This window comes from Ictalurus furcatus, chromosome 6 (genome assembly GCF_023375685.1).
Source record: "Ictalurus furcatus strain D&B chromosome 6, Billie_1.0, whole genome shotgun sequence".
Lineage (NCBI taxonomy): Eukaryota > Metazoa > Chordata > Actinopteri > Siluriformes > Ictaluridae > Ictalurus > Ictalurus furcatus.
In genome coordinates, this window is record NC_071260.1 from 31,598,650 (window position 1) to 31,613,377 (window position 14,728).

Below are 14,728 nucleotides of genomic sequence, written 5' to 3' on the forward strand. Positions count from 1 at the left end.
TGAAGTGTAAATTGGCTGAACGCGGAATATGAAGTGAAACCTGGTGTGAGCCTCTTAAGCTAGAGAGAGAACAAGAGGGAGGAAGAAAGAGAGAAGGCGGTAGGGGATGAGTTGCACTAAAGCATGTCAGGGCATGAAAAGTCTCTCTGGAGAACGTGTCCGTCGCAAAACAGCACTCGAGCGCATGTGCGTGAGCGTTACTCGCTCTCTCACAAATACACCTTCATATCATAAACACACAGGTCTGTGAAATGTTTCCTGAGATTTTGTTCTTTTCAAGCAGAGTAAATGGTCTGCACTTATATAGCGCTTTTTTTAACCTTAGAAGTTCCAAAGCGCTTTACACTGTGTCTCATTCACACACACACACACACACACACACACACACACACCAATGGTAACTTGCCATCAGGAGCAACTTGGGGTTCAGTGTCTTGCCCAAGGACACTTCGGCATGTGGAGTCACGTGGGGCGGGAATCGAACCTCCAACCCTACGGTTAGTGGACGACCCGCTCTACCACCTGATCCACATATTTTCAATCAAGTTGAAGAAGAAACCTGTATAAAATTACTAGCACAAACTCTGATCTATCCGTTATTCTTAAACGTGTGTGAAAATACTAGGTTGCTACGTTTTATGCTGAAACAACAACAACAACAACAACAACTCTGGAACAATTTATGCCTCTGATAAACAGTTTCACAATTACATACCTGTCAAGTCAAATGAATCTCAAACAAATTTATCAGTATTCAATTACCCTAACATATTTCATTCATCTTCAGTAAGCGCTTTACTCCGGAGTCTATTCCAGGAACACTGGGAATACCAAGGATGGGATGCTAGATCATCTCAGGGCACCATGCACATACACGTTCATGCCAAGGGGCAGTTTAGCATAGCCAGTCTACCTATTAGCACTCCTCAACTCCTTCCTAGAAACAAAGGTTCCTTAAGAGTTCTTTAGATTAATGATTCTTCGGGGTGGCTGTGGTTCAGGTAGTAGAGCGCGCTGCCTATTAATCATAGGGTCGATGGTTCGAGTCCCAGCCCACGTGACTCCACATGCCAAAGTGTCCTCGCACACTGAACCCCAAATTGCTCCTGATGGCGAGCTAGCGCCTTGCTTAGCAGAACAATTACTATTAATTGGCGATAACATTTCTTAGCTTCCAAGCCATCATGCTGGCTTCAGGAACACTTCACTTTAAAATAACGAAATGCCTACAACTTTCCAGAGTCACTAGAATTTCTCAAATGATCTAAAAGGTCTTTTTGGTGGTTTCTCAGAAGCATCTTTTCACCGGGGACCAAAAATCCCTGAAGGAAGTGTTTAGGGCCTGAAAAAAAAACCCCAAACCATTATAATGAAGAATTCAGGCTGGAGATGAGATCAAGTTCTACACAGTTCTGGAAAGATCCATCTAATAAAGTGGCCACTGAGTGTGTATTAGTACATTCTGACAAAAAAAAAACAAAAAAAAACCAACCCTGGCTTGTCTTGTCTCGGGCTGGAAGCTGTGCTAGGGCGCAGGTGGAACTTTCAGTATGATAATAAAACCAAGCACACCATGAAATCAGCTAGAATTGGTCTGTTTGTAGGCCAGATTCATAGAGAGCTATTTCACTCAACGATCTACAACGAGCACGTGGAGATTAATAATAATAACCACCGTCTTTAAACAATCTGCCTTCAAAAAAAAAAAAAAAAAACCTTTATAGAAAATATTACTACATTTAAATCTAATAATCAATCTTTGCCAATTGATCCAGTATTCTTACAATTATTTCTTTTTTTAAAAGACGTACATTTATTTATGCAAACAAGATGTAACGACGCATACATTTGCATACTTAATAAAAGATACCATGTTAGCGTATGTGATTTATGAAGGAACTTGAAACATACCGCGTGATGATAAGGACACATGCGTGACGTATATCGCAGCGAGCACGCCGAGGTTAACACTGTATTAATCTTCACCTCGTTAGAGTTCGCTCTTAATGTACATTAATATGATTCTTTATTGTTGAAGCTTCTACGTGCCATTCTAAACAGACGACATGGTTGCACTACAGTATACAACATATACACCAGTAAATATTTTCAATTTTTCATCGTCCATGACCCATAACACTGCGTTTCGATATAGAGGTCATGTCTATCTCTGTAGGTTTTTTCTTTGTTTGACCTGTTGCTAGGTAACCCAGGGTCACATCTGGGATCTAAATCACAATATCTCTTTCTCTCCGAGTTAGTGTCTCTTACGCTGCTGTTATGGAAGGGATGGACTGTAATTTATTAGCTTGATACGGGAGCAGGCGGCATTATACAGAGCAGCGGCTCTAGGCAGAGCTCGTTTGGAATCCTCACCCGATCCTATTTCCGCTGCATTCCTCTTGCCATTTCGGAGACATTCTTCTTTAAATTGACAATCTGAGGCTCCACGCCGACCACCTGAGCCAGCTCTCTGCATATTCAGTTGGGAGCAAAGACATGGCATGAAGAAATAGCTTAGGAACACTGCCATGCCACTTCATCTAAAGTCTGTCAGGATCGATCTTGTTCCTGTCATGTACGAGGGCAGTAGCTGCTTTCATAAAAACGTGATAACTTTTTCACACGTCGAAAGTTTCTATCTGGGGTAATCTGCCTGTCTCCTCTACCAAGCGACTGTAATCATGCCGTTATATTTTTAATGGCAAGGCTCATCTGCGTGGATGTTAGGATCTCGTATAATCAGTCAGCGAGCGCGGCGTGGTCAGCGTCCCGTCTAACGCGTACGCACGGAGAACGAGAGCAGGACCGCAATACGCGCGGTAATGTCGTTTATAAACACACAATTCGGAACAGATGGGATTTTTTTTTTTTTCCCGAGCAGATCGTTGTAATATGCGACCGGGCGCGGCTCATATCGGAGAATTCCCACACCTGCCGCGCTCGCTCTCAAATCTCAGCTTAACTCGCAATCACAATAGAATATTTCGAGATGTTCCCTGTTCTGGTTTCTAATGATATTTGATTCATCCATCACGAGTCCTGCTGTAACGAGAGAAGATTCTGAAGGAACTTGCTGGAACAACCTAGAGGCCCTGAAATGTGTCAAAGGTGGAAACCGCTACGATGATAAAGTCAAGGAACAAGTTTACTCTGTTGTAGGCTAGTGCTTAGAATAGAGTCAAGCCTCAGATTAACGTTAATGCTAAATAAAATACGATCACGCATACATTTCAGCTGAAATGGACAAAGGGTGCTGTAAAAATGGGACTCTGTGTTAACCCCATGGCTATTAAATCGCCATCTGCTCCCCTCGCCTCGCCGTGGCCCAGCCGTCACGACGAGCCGCGCGAACCCGCTGTCCAATTAAGCGCGGTAAATGGTCGTAATCCGTGACCGATTCTGATTGGAGGGCGACGTAAATTACGGAAATAAGCTCGGGCGACAGCCGAGTCTGAAGTTGATGCCTCGAGACCAACCTCGCTCGATGCATGAAAAATTACACTTCTGAGATTTACAAATAGACACGTCAATGATTTCTCCAGCCCTATTCTTTCAAGTATAAAATATAGTGAATTCCCTGTCTATATTTGAAAGCAACAACATCTGGGAAGGATTTCCACTAGACTGTGGAGCGTAGCTGTGGGGATTTGTGTTCATTCAGCTACAAGAGCATTAGTGAGGACAGGTACTGATGTCGAATGAGGAGGTCTGGGTGGAGTCGGCGTTCCGGTTCATCCCAAAGGTGTTCGGTGGGGTTGAGGTCAGGGTTCTGAGCACGCCACTCGAGTTCTTCCAAACCAAGCTTTGCAAACCATGTCTTCACGGAGCTCGCTTTGTGCATGGGAGCGTCGTCATACCTGAACAGGTTCGAGCGTCTTAGTTCTAACGAAGGGAAATTTTTAATGCTACAGCATACAAAGACATTCTAGATAATTGTGTGCTTCTAACTTTGCGGCAAAAATTTCGAGGAGAACCACATACGTGTGTGATTGTCACGTAGGTGTCCACGTATTTTTGGCCATATAGTGTCATATACGCCAAATATAAGTTAAATTAGGTAAGTGTCCAACACCTGTACCGACTCAAAATCATAAAAATAATTCATTAATAGTAAAAGAATTAAAAGAACAACATCTTTCGAGTAGGCTGGCATACACTCTTCACTTTAATCGGAACGCCTGCTCATTTAAGCAGTTATCCAATCAGACAATCACGTGGCAGCAGCATAGTGTATAAAATCATTCAGATAGAGATCTTCAGTTAATATACACATCAAATGTCAGAATGGGGGAAAAAGTGTGCTCTCTGTGACTTTAAATACGGTATGGTTGTTGGTGCCAGATGGGTTGGGTTTGTGTGTTTCAGAACCTGCTGATCTCCTGTGAATTTCACACACAACAGGCTCTAGAGTTTACACAGAATGGTGCGAAAAACAAAAAAAACATTGAGATTTGAATAATACGATGAGCCCACTCCATTTCCACTCACGTACACAAAGCTCCACCCCCAAAACTTATAGTGGTTCAACTAGACTTACCATCAGCAAGGACTGTCACGATATCACTTTCAAGCGCACTCGAATATTCTTCTGCTTTACAGCCATGTTACAACTCAATAAACACGCAACTTCTCCTCGTACTGATTTATGAGGATGTGAAGGGGGAATTGGGGTGCGTCTATAAAATGATTGACAAGCATTCCTGACTGGAAGGCAGGTTTCCAAACTGGGTTTCTTCAGCTTCTTAATACACATGTTCTAAGACTATTTATTTATTTATTTATTTATTTATTTGAACATTTCTACAAAACATTCAATGTTAATCATACTAAAAAAGAAATGAAAAATATTGACTATTAAACACCAGAGTGGTCAGTGTCATGTTTGTGCTTGCCATTATACTGTCTCATCACATCCAGGGTGAGCTCTGCCTTGCTCCTTTTGCTCCTGTGATAGGATTTGCCACAAATTTCCAAACAATCGACAATGTTTATTGACATATCAAAAGGTTTTTCAATATTTAATCGAGCTCTGTTTTCTTTGTATCGGACTTATCGTATTGAAGATATTTAAAAGAGAATTCTGCGGCATCAGCAATCAATCAATAAATAAATAAATAAATAAATAAATAAATAAACAAATCCACAGTCAGTTTAGACACTAGGGCAGTTAATTCGGTCTTTAGATTATATTAATCGGACTTGTTACCGTACTTAGTCCTTTCACACGGAGACTTTACGGTACAGCGTCAGTTCACGGGTCCGCTCTAGTGCACTTACTGAACAGGGAATTATCTGTAACGTGGCTTCATTTCACTGCCTGTGCTCTCATGCTGCCATCTTGTGTTGAATAGAGGTGGATATTTGAGACATTATAAGGACAAGTTTTGGAGCTGCACTGTTTTGCTCGATCAGTATAACATCAGTAGAAGAGTCTTGGATCTCAACCAGTGACACTTGATAACTGAAGTAAATAACTGATCTATTTTATTCTACTTCTCTCTCCATGTCTTAAGACACTGTCTTCTTTTCGTTCGCTATCCTCGCTTCTATTTTACGTCTTTCCCCTCATCTTTATCTTCTTCCCCTCCATCCCCCTCACCCCTCTCTTCTTGTGGTTCCTCCTCTTGCTCTCCTTCACCATCCCCAACGTCCCTCTTTCTCTCGGTCTCATCGTCAGATTCGCTCCCAGCCCCCTCGGCCACGATGCCCTCCCAGCCATCGGTCTGCAGTTCCAGCTGCTCCACACGACCCATCATCTTACGGACGCTAGACTCCAGTTCGACCATCAACCGTGCCAACTTGGTCTGTAGCGTCTCCAGGCTGGACTCGATGCGCTCCACTTTGTCTTCCAACTTCTCCTTTTCCTCCTCCCCTTCATCCGAAATCTCTAGCATTCCCATCTTGGTGAGGATCTGGCGTCCCTTTTCCTCCAGAAGGCGCTTGGCAGCTGGGAACTCAGACAGAGTGTCTGTCAGGTCCTCCTTGGACAGGCTGAAAAGGTCTGAGTAACCAATGCTGCGGATGTTAGCCGTGCGCCGATTGCCTGATTTGTTGCCTAGATGGTGTAAAATGAAGCAATATCATAGGATATAGTATAATTTTTTTCTTAATCAAATGAATTATCTACAGATCCTTCCACAAGTATTCACCCAAGAGCATCCCCCCCCCCCCACCACCACCTCCCCCCAACACATGGGGGAGATACGACCTGGAACTGAAAATGACTTATATTAATTGGGATTCTAATTACGGTTGGAGAAGATCAAGTGCTGCATTTTTTGGAGATGTTCCCAGGAAGGGCTTCTTTCTTTGAATGTTCTACATCGAAAGCACTTTATTAAGAACACTTGCACATCTACTCATTCATGACATTATATGATGTATAAAATAATGCAGATATGGGCCAGCAGCTTCGGGTGATGTTCACATCAACCATCAGAATGAGGGGAAAAATATAGGATTTCAGTGATTTTGACCGTGGCATGATTAATAATGATAATGAGTCTTTATTGATCACGTATACATTACAGCACAGTGAAAAAGTTTTCTTCACATATCCCAGCATGTTAGGAAGTTGGGGTCAGAGTGCAGGGCCAGCCATTATACAGCGCCCCCTGGAGCAGAGAGGGTTAAGGGGCTTGCTCAAGGGCCGAACATTGTTGGTGCCAGACGGGCTGGTGTGTGTATTTCTATAACTGCTGATCTTCTGGGATTTTTCACACACAACAGTCTCTAGAGATTACTCAAAATGGTGCAATTCAGAAAAAAACATCCAGCTGACAGAAAGGCTACAGTGACTCAGATAACCACTCTGTATAATTGTGGTGAGCAGAAAAGCATCTCAGAATGCACAACATGTCAAAGCTTGAGGTGGATGGGCTACAACAATAGAAGACCACATCGGGTTTCTCTTCTGTTAGACAGGAACAGAAAGCTGAGGCTGCAATGAGCACAGGTTCACCAAAACTGGACAGGTGAAGACTGGAGAAACGTAGCCTGGTCTGATGGATCTCGATTTCTGCTGAGGAACTCAGATGTTAGGGTCAGAATTTGGCACCAACAGCATGAATCCATGGACCCAACCTGCCTTATGCCAACAGTCCAGGCTGGTGGAGGTGGTGTAATGGTGTGGGGAATGTTTTCTTCAAACACTTTAATACCAATCAATCATGGCTTGAATGCCACGGCCTATCTGAGTATTGTTCCTGACCATGTGCATCCCTTCATCACCACAATTTACCATCTTCTAATGGCTATGATCATTCCAGCATGATACTGCACCATGTCCCAAAGCAAAACTCGTCTCAAACTGGTTTCACGAACATGACAATGAGTTCAGTGTTCTTCCCAGTCACCGGATCTGAATCCAGTAGATCACCTTTGGGATGTGGTAGAACGGGAGATTCACAGCATGAAAGTGCATCTGAAAATTGCGTGATGCAATCATGTCGACATGGACCAGAATCTTCCAACATCCTGTGAAATTCATGCTACGAAGAACTTGAGGCCGTTCTGAGAGCAAAGGGAGGCCCTACTCGGTATTACTGCGGTGTTCCTAATAAAGTGCTCAGTGAGTGTACTGTATATATGTATGGCTCAAAATGTTTCTTTGACACACTGCACATGAGACATGCCCATGTTTGTCATACCATTAGATGTTACCTTTTATGTTGAGAATGCTGATCTCTCCAAAGAAGTTCCCGTCACCCAGTACAGCAAACTGAGTGACCCCATCGTCTGCCACCACAGCCAACTTCCCCTCTTTAATGATGTACATCTCATGCCCTACGTCACCTTTCCTACACACGTACTCTCCAGGGTTGTAGACCTACACAAACGGGATAAAAAGCACTGTACTACAAATGATCGTTTTACCATCTCGTTTTTTTTTACCATGAGCTTTAAAGTTTGACCTGTGGGGTGAGCTTGAGCACCAGTTCCTCCAGCAGGCTGCTCTCACAGTTCTGGAAGATGGTAACCTTGGATAGAATGGGTAGGTGCACGCTCACCGCAATGGCCGTCTGCAGTGTGACTGGTAGCTGCTGGAGGATTTCATTCTCCCGGGTGATCTTCCTGTTTCAGAGCAGAGTTAAATAGCTACCAAAGCTTTTCTGCTGTGCAAAATGATATGTATACAATATACAGTCGCTGAACGAGTTAAATAGCTAGGTGAACAAGCATTAAGACTCACTTGTTGATATGGAGATGTTGGTACCAGGTGTTGACACGGTTGTGTAACGCTTTGTTGATTCGCCGACTGCGCAAGTAGCTCCTTACCAGCTCGTGATTTGGAAAGAAGACATTGTCCCTGTTACGCAGGTTCATTATTACGCTCCCTACGCTTCCCACTACAGAGGCGAACACCAGCACGGCAATCAAGAGGTCAGCAGTCATGAAGAGAAACTCCTCCTCACGAGTCGGCTGTGGGGTGTCTCCTACTGTGGTGAGGATCAGAGTGGAAAACCAGAAGGAGTAGAAGTACTGACGGCGTGTGGAATTAAACTCGCTGTCCGTGGTGTCAGGGTAGACCCAGGCATCACTTCCAAGGCCAATATATTTCGAGAGGGCAAAATAGAGGCATGCGTTCCAGTGGATGAGGATAAAGATGAGGATCATTAGTTTGGATATGCGGAATATGTTGGGGTAGGCAGTACGTGTCTCCATGCGTTCCAAGGCCTCGGAGAGGCGGGGTGAGCGAAGGAACCGGTTTATCCGTACTACGGGGGTCTTGAAAACATCGCTCAGATAGAGCAGATCAGTGGGTAGTTGGGACAGCACATCCAACAAGAACTGAGAGGAGTGCAGGTAGCGCTTTTTTAGCCGTGACATATCGCGCACTAGGCTGCCCTGCTCCAAATACCCTGTGGACAATACAGGAGAGAAATACATCAATTACCCGTTTAACGTTTCCCCTCCTCGGCAGTTCTGCCTCTCAGAAGAAAAGTGATTAACTCTAGCGTTAGTTCCCTTTCATTATTGTTTCCAAAATCCTGATTCTGGAGTAAAACGATGCAGTTTCTTTCCATCGATGCACCTATTTCAGCTCATGAAGGACTTTTAATTTGGCGATGTGTTAAATCTGGTGTGTAGGAGCGAGGGAACACCAGGATTGGAAGACCAGGGTTTAGAATCTCTTTCTTTTAGGATAAAAAAAACACCCCTTAAAGCTTTGATTTGACAGTATTTGATTTGTATGAGAACATTGCTATTTCAAAAATGGACCATACCTATACTGCATAAATTCAAATGCTAGCAACATTAAATAATGAAACCGAAATGATTACACTTACCCGTACGGACCTTGATGAATATGTCAGCCACATAGGCCAGATCAGAGATGTAGTCTAAGGTGTACCAGACAGCCTGAAATTTCTGGTCAACTTCATAAAAACAGATCCTTAAACAACAATAACAAAGGTTTTGAAGTTAATTGCGTAAAACGTGTAGTGATATCTGACGTGGTCTCTTCACCTTCAGTGAACAAATCTTAATATCATTTGAATCTTTCTTGGCTTTGAAAAGTACATGCTTGTTATTTGCAGATGTGCAGGCTGTTTGTTATTCATGTATCAGCATGTTAATGCCACTGAGTTTCAGTCAGGGTCTGTTCTGTCTTTATTGCCATCATAAAACCTCCTACCTGAGGATAATAACAACCCAGTTGTAAATGATGGGAAAGACCATGACCTGCAACCAGCCATAGTAAAACTCTTCAGAGGGATCAATCACCCACTCCCTCCAGCTGAGAGAGAGAGAGAGAGAGAGAGAGTGAGAGAGAGATTATAATCTGGTTTAGAAGAAGAAGAAGCCTTTATTTATCACATTAACATTACAGCACAGTGAAATTCTTTTTCTTGGGGTCAGGAAGTTGGGGTCAGAACACAGGGTCAGCCATGAGGGTTAAGGGTCTTGCTCAAGGGCCCAACAGTGGCAGCTTGGCAATGCTGGGGCCTGAACCGCCAACATTCTGATCAGTAACCCAGAGCCTTAACCGTTGAGTCACCACTGTATATCTGATCTGCATAGTTGATTTGGTACAGGTTTTAGGCAACCCTGCCATTTTTCCCAGGCTTGGGACCAGCACTGACAGTGCACTAGCTTGTGCAACCCCAGTGGCTGGGTGTGGTGCCCAGCATGGTGCTCAAACCAGTGATCCTGAGATTAAGAATCTCGTGCTCTACCGACTGAGTTAGCCTTGTTGTGCTTAACCTGCTTTGCAAAAATAACGGAAGCTACTCTTTTTATAATTTTTTTTAAAAAAAAATCAATGTCATTATGATGACAAAATAATTAGCCAGGTGTTGCTTCAGGTAAATTGCTTTTACCATCTAGCTTTAAAGTAAGCTTAATGATACTGTATGTTTTGCAGCGTAATTACAATTTAGTCACAGGAGTCTATCAAGTCCTTTGATACAGTATAATCTATCAGTGCCGTAAACATTTTTACATCCACATTTATTCATTTAGCAGACCCTTTATCCAAAGCGACTTACAGATGAGCAAAGCGGAGAACAATACAAGTAGAAGAATACATACAAGATTTTTAATTCAGTGCTAGCGGAGCACAGTGCACAGAATAGACGTGTACGAGTCAGTGTAAGTGCAGTATCATACAAAACACGAGATATTTGTGCACGAGGGAAAACCTTTCACCTGCACTGATGTGTATATTTGTACAAAGCATCACAGTCGTTCACATACTGATGCTTTCTTTCTCTTATACATTTCAAATTTCTTTCTCCATATAAATGGTTTGTATAAACGTACAATAATTCAAGAAACACTCACTTTACTTTTATTTTCTGTTCCTTCGTCGCTTCTTTTTGTCCTTCTGCTTTTGCCACTTGTGCTTCACCGTCTTTTTGTGTGTGATGCAAACTAAGAAGTTTAGTCCAGCGATTCATTCTAGCTTATACAGTAGTCAATAACAGTAGTTGGGCATGATCCTCGAGTCCTTATTCTAGCAGAAAAACAATAATACAGTTAGATCATTTTCTCACACATGCACTGATATTCCTTTATCCATAAACCAGTCAGTGTGTGTGTGTATGTGTGTGTGTGTGTGTGTGTGTGTGTGTGTGTGTGCTTCAACCTACGCATTGTTTGGCCTCATAACCCTATGTTCATAGTAACGGGCAGCTCAACCAGTGCAGTGTAAGAGGAAGGTGATGCTGGTTGCTGCAGTGACGTCTCCCTGGAGGGACTCACGGGTACAAGGTCTCTTACTGACACTGTAGAAATGGCCTAAAACTCACACAAGATAACTAGAAGGTGAACAATAAGTGAATAGGTGAATAAATAAGATGTACCGATACTGAAATAATTCACGATTTGAAATGCTTGACTCACGTTTAAGTCTGTATTATCGTACAAGTGAAATAAAAGAGAGTTAAGTTTTAATCGAGATGCAGATAGTTTTAGGAGAGAAGCATTTATGCAGCAACATGATTGGTGTGTGATTTCATAAATAGATAGATAGATAGATAGATAGATAGATAGAAGGATAGGTGGATAGATAGATAGATAGATAGATAGATAGATAGATAGATAGATAGAAGGATAGGTGGATAGATAGATAGATAGATTGGATAGATGGATAAATAGATAGATAGATAGATAGATTGGATAGTGGATAAATAGATAGATAGATAGATAGATAGATAGATAGATAGATAGATAGATAAATGGATAGATAGATGGATAGATAGATTGGATAGATTGGATAGATGGATAAATGGATAGATAGATAGATAGATAATATAAGATGATAATAATATATAACATTTTATTTAGAACACTGGCTCAGACTGATAAAAATATTTTTTAAAAATACATTAAAAAACAAGAGTATAAAATAATAATTTAAACAGTTACAAAAGTACAGACTATAAGGCAGCAAAAATAAATGTACAAGGCACATGCGTGGTTAGGAATATAAGGTGTGTAGTGGGTAGTGTAGATACAGTACAGATGCAGTACTGTACAGTCGTCGTATTGTTGTGGGTAAGAATGACCTGACAAGGCATATCTTGGTGCAGTGCAGTTTTGTCATTCTGCCATTTAAGGTGCCATTTTACTTGGAGAAATTTTGCCCCCAACCCATGAAGTCACTTTGAATCATGATCACGTTCTCCAAAAAATGACAGCATCCCTGTCTCAGCCTGGCGAGAATCTCCACCAAGGCAGCATGCTTGACTATTTATTTGTAGGGCAAAGTAGGGCAGTGAAAAATACTGACAGGAAGCAGAGGCCTGTTTTACGAAGCCAGTTGAACAAACTCACAATTGCAGAGTAAACTTTGAGTTGACGAAAGCCAACAAATCTAACCCGGGTTAATTAAGGTTAACAGTTTTCATGACGCTGGTTATCGACTTTCTCGGTCGACCCAGGTTTTCAACGCTGAATCAAGCTTTACTCATCAAAAGCCAGACATTTGACGCAAACAGCCAATAGCGTTCAACATGGGAAAAAAGCCGGTGTGTATTCTGGTTAAAGAGCAAGAAAGGGGAAAACATGCAAACTCCGCACACACAGGGCCACACAGGGCCACGGTGGGAATCAAACCCCCGACCCTGGAGGTGTGAGGTGAACATGCTGACCACTAAGCCACCGTGCACCCTACAATTAAATCCATCCATCCATTTTCCATACCGCTTATCCTACACAGGGTCGCAGGGTCACCTGAAGCCCATCCGAGGTGGATCGGTGCACGAGGCAGGGGACACTCTGGACGAGGTGCTAACCCATCGCAGGGCACAATCACACACCCATTCACACACTATGGACAATTTGGAAACGCCAGTCAGCACGGGGAGGACACTCAAACTCCACACACACTTATTATAATATTGTAATGCCACAGCAGTGCTGAATTATCAACTCTGATATATCAAAAGGTGGTAATTCATTTTCTATAGTAGTTCAATAATCTTGGTAGCATTTCCAGCTGCAAGCCAAACCGCAGGTTTATATAATACACTCATTGTAACATTTCTATCGTGACAACTCAACCACAGGCATTTAAGGTGTGCTCATTCTGTACAGGTGACCATTAATTTTCTATTCAGTTCCCCTCTCACATCTTTAGTTCCTACTCTGCAATTTGTTCCTATAAACTGTTTGACTCTGGGGGATGGGAGAAAAACTTAACATAACTGTGGTGTCACCTCATCCTGTTCTACTGTTTATGAACTCTCGTTAAATGTGTGTAGAGACATTACAAAAACAAATAACACTTGGAAGAAAATAGCAGAGATAATTGGTGTGCCTAGAGAGTGTTTGTAGCGAGTACGGTTAGATTCCCATGCTAATAGCTAATACAAATCTTGGCATGTTATGTGTTCATCAAACAACCTACTTTGACACTGATTAGTGTGTTATATAGTTTGTGTTTAACTTGATAGAAGAAGATATAAACATATATAAGTATTCGGTGGTGCTTCTGGTGAGTGTATGGAGCTAGTACAGTTAGCTCTGGCTGCTAATCTGCTAACAGAGCTAATACGAAGCCTGGGACTTAATGTACATAAAAACAACCAATTTTCACACTTTTTTCACTTTATTAAAATATAACAATGCACTGTAAAGACAAATAAATTGTATAGTGTAGTAAATTGTGTGCACAAGTTGGCTACTATCCGTTCTTATCGGAGCTAAAAATGCCGGACGGACGCTGTACAAGCTACATGAGCGAATTTGTCGCTCGCTAGTGTGAGCAACCTACATAATCTAAGGCTAATCATAATCAGATCATTTATTTATTTATTTTTAAAAAGGAGTTATTTGATAGAGAAAATGTATAATCGCATATATGGGCTTTTCCGTAAGGAGTTGTATATTTATTAACGTTAAAGATTTGTGGGAGGAGTTTCAAGTGTAACTAAGTTTTCTGACAAATCTTCACGCTGAAATAATAATACTAAAAAAAATATTCTTAGACAAAAATTAACCAGGAATTCAATTTCGCTGTCCTTCAGATTAACCCCTCATAAGAGTAAACCCTGAGGTGTGTCTTATTGATCGGTCACACCGTCCCTTTGCGTGTGGGTGTGTACTTGAGCTACCTTATTTATTTTCCCACACGCATTCGTACTACTTCCGCGAAGGCTGTCTCTTCGCTCCGATTGGTGGATTACACATGAGCACAGGCTCTTAACCAATCCTATCGCAGGAGGCGGGATTTCTCAGAATACGGGTGAGGAAAAATAAAGCATTCGAGGGAACTCGAGAAAGAAGATGGCTGCGAAAGGGGAACGGGATTGAGCTATAGTACAGTCCCGGTACTGCAGCAAACGGAAAGAGAAACCAGTGGCGTTTCTCATGTTGTCTTCCTCTTTCGTTAGGTGTTCTAGAGAAGGACTCGACAGAGAAGAGAAGAGAAGAGAAGAGCCGAGACGCCTGGTTGTGGCTAACTGCAGAGCCAGGACTAGCTAACAGTTATTTCTTCAATATTATTGGCACCCCCAGTGAGCCTGTCTACGAGGAAAGCAGCTTTAATCAGGAAGGTGAGTGTTATTTTTCAGACGGATGATGGGGTTTATTGGAAAGTTTCGCTTCGATATGAGATTCATTTGACTCGAAGAGACTTGTTTGCTTTTAATTAGCCTGAGAGTAAGCTAATGTGAGCTAACAGCACTGTGGTGCAGGACAGCAATGATTAACGTCAGCTGAATGGAAAGTGTTTACTCATCGTCAGTGTAACGCTAGCTAACCCTTACTACAGCCT

At 42.2% G+C, this 14,728-nt stretch overlaps 2 protein-coding genes across 3 annotated transcripts in view; one reads left to right on the top strand and one right to left on the bottom strand.

Moving 5' to 3' along the window:
- Positions 1-5,138: 5,138 nt before the first annotated feature.
- cnga4 (cyclic nucleotide gated channel subunit alpha 4) lies at positions 5,139-10,907 on the bottom strand. The gene is made up of 7 exons (XM_053627679.1): positions 10,792-10,907; positions 9,644-9,745; positions 9,294-9,400; positions 8,195-8,864; positions 7,917-8,076; positions 7,666-7,831; positions 5,139-6,058 (listed from the first exon to the last, which is right to left on the bottom strand). Exons 1-7 carry the CDS (start codon positions 10,905-10,907, stop codon positions 5,550-5,552), a joined length of 1,830 nt encoding a protein of 609 aa, XP_053483654.1. The 3' UTR covers positions 5,139-5,549.
- Positions 10,908-14,105: 3,198 nt separating this feature from the next.
- Positions 14,106-14,728, top strand: part of fhip1b (FHF complex subunit HOOK interacting protein 1B) — a 28,369-nt gene continuing 27,746 nt past the window's right edge. For both annotated transcript variants that reach the window (XM_053627676.1, XM_053627678.1), the window contains exon 1: positions 14,106-14,507. The gene's annotated coding sequence lies outside the window, so the exon portion shown is untranslated. The remainder of the gene's footprint in view (positions 14,508-14,728) is intronic.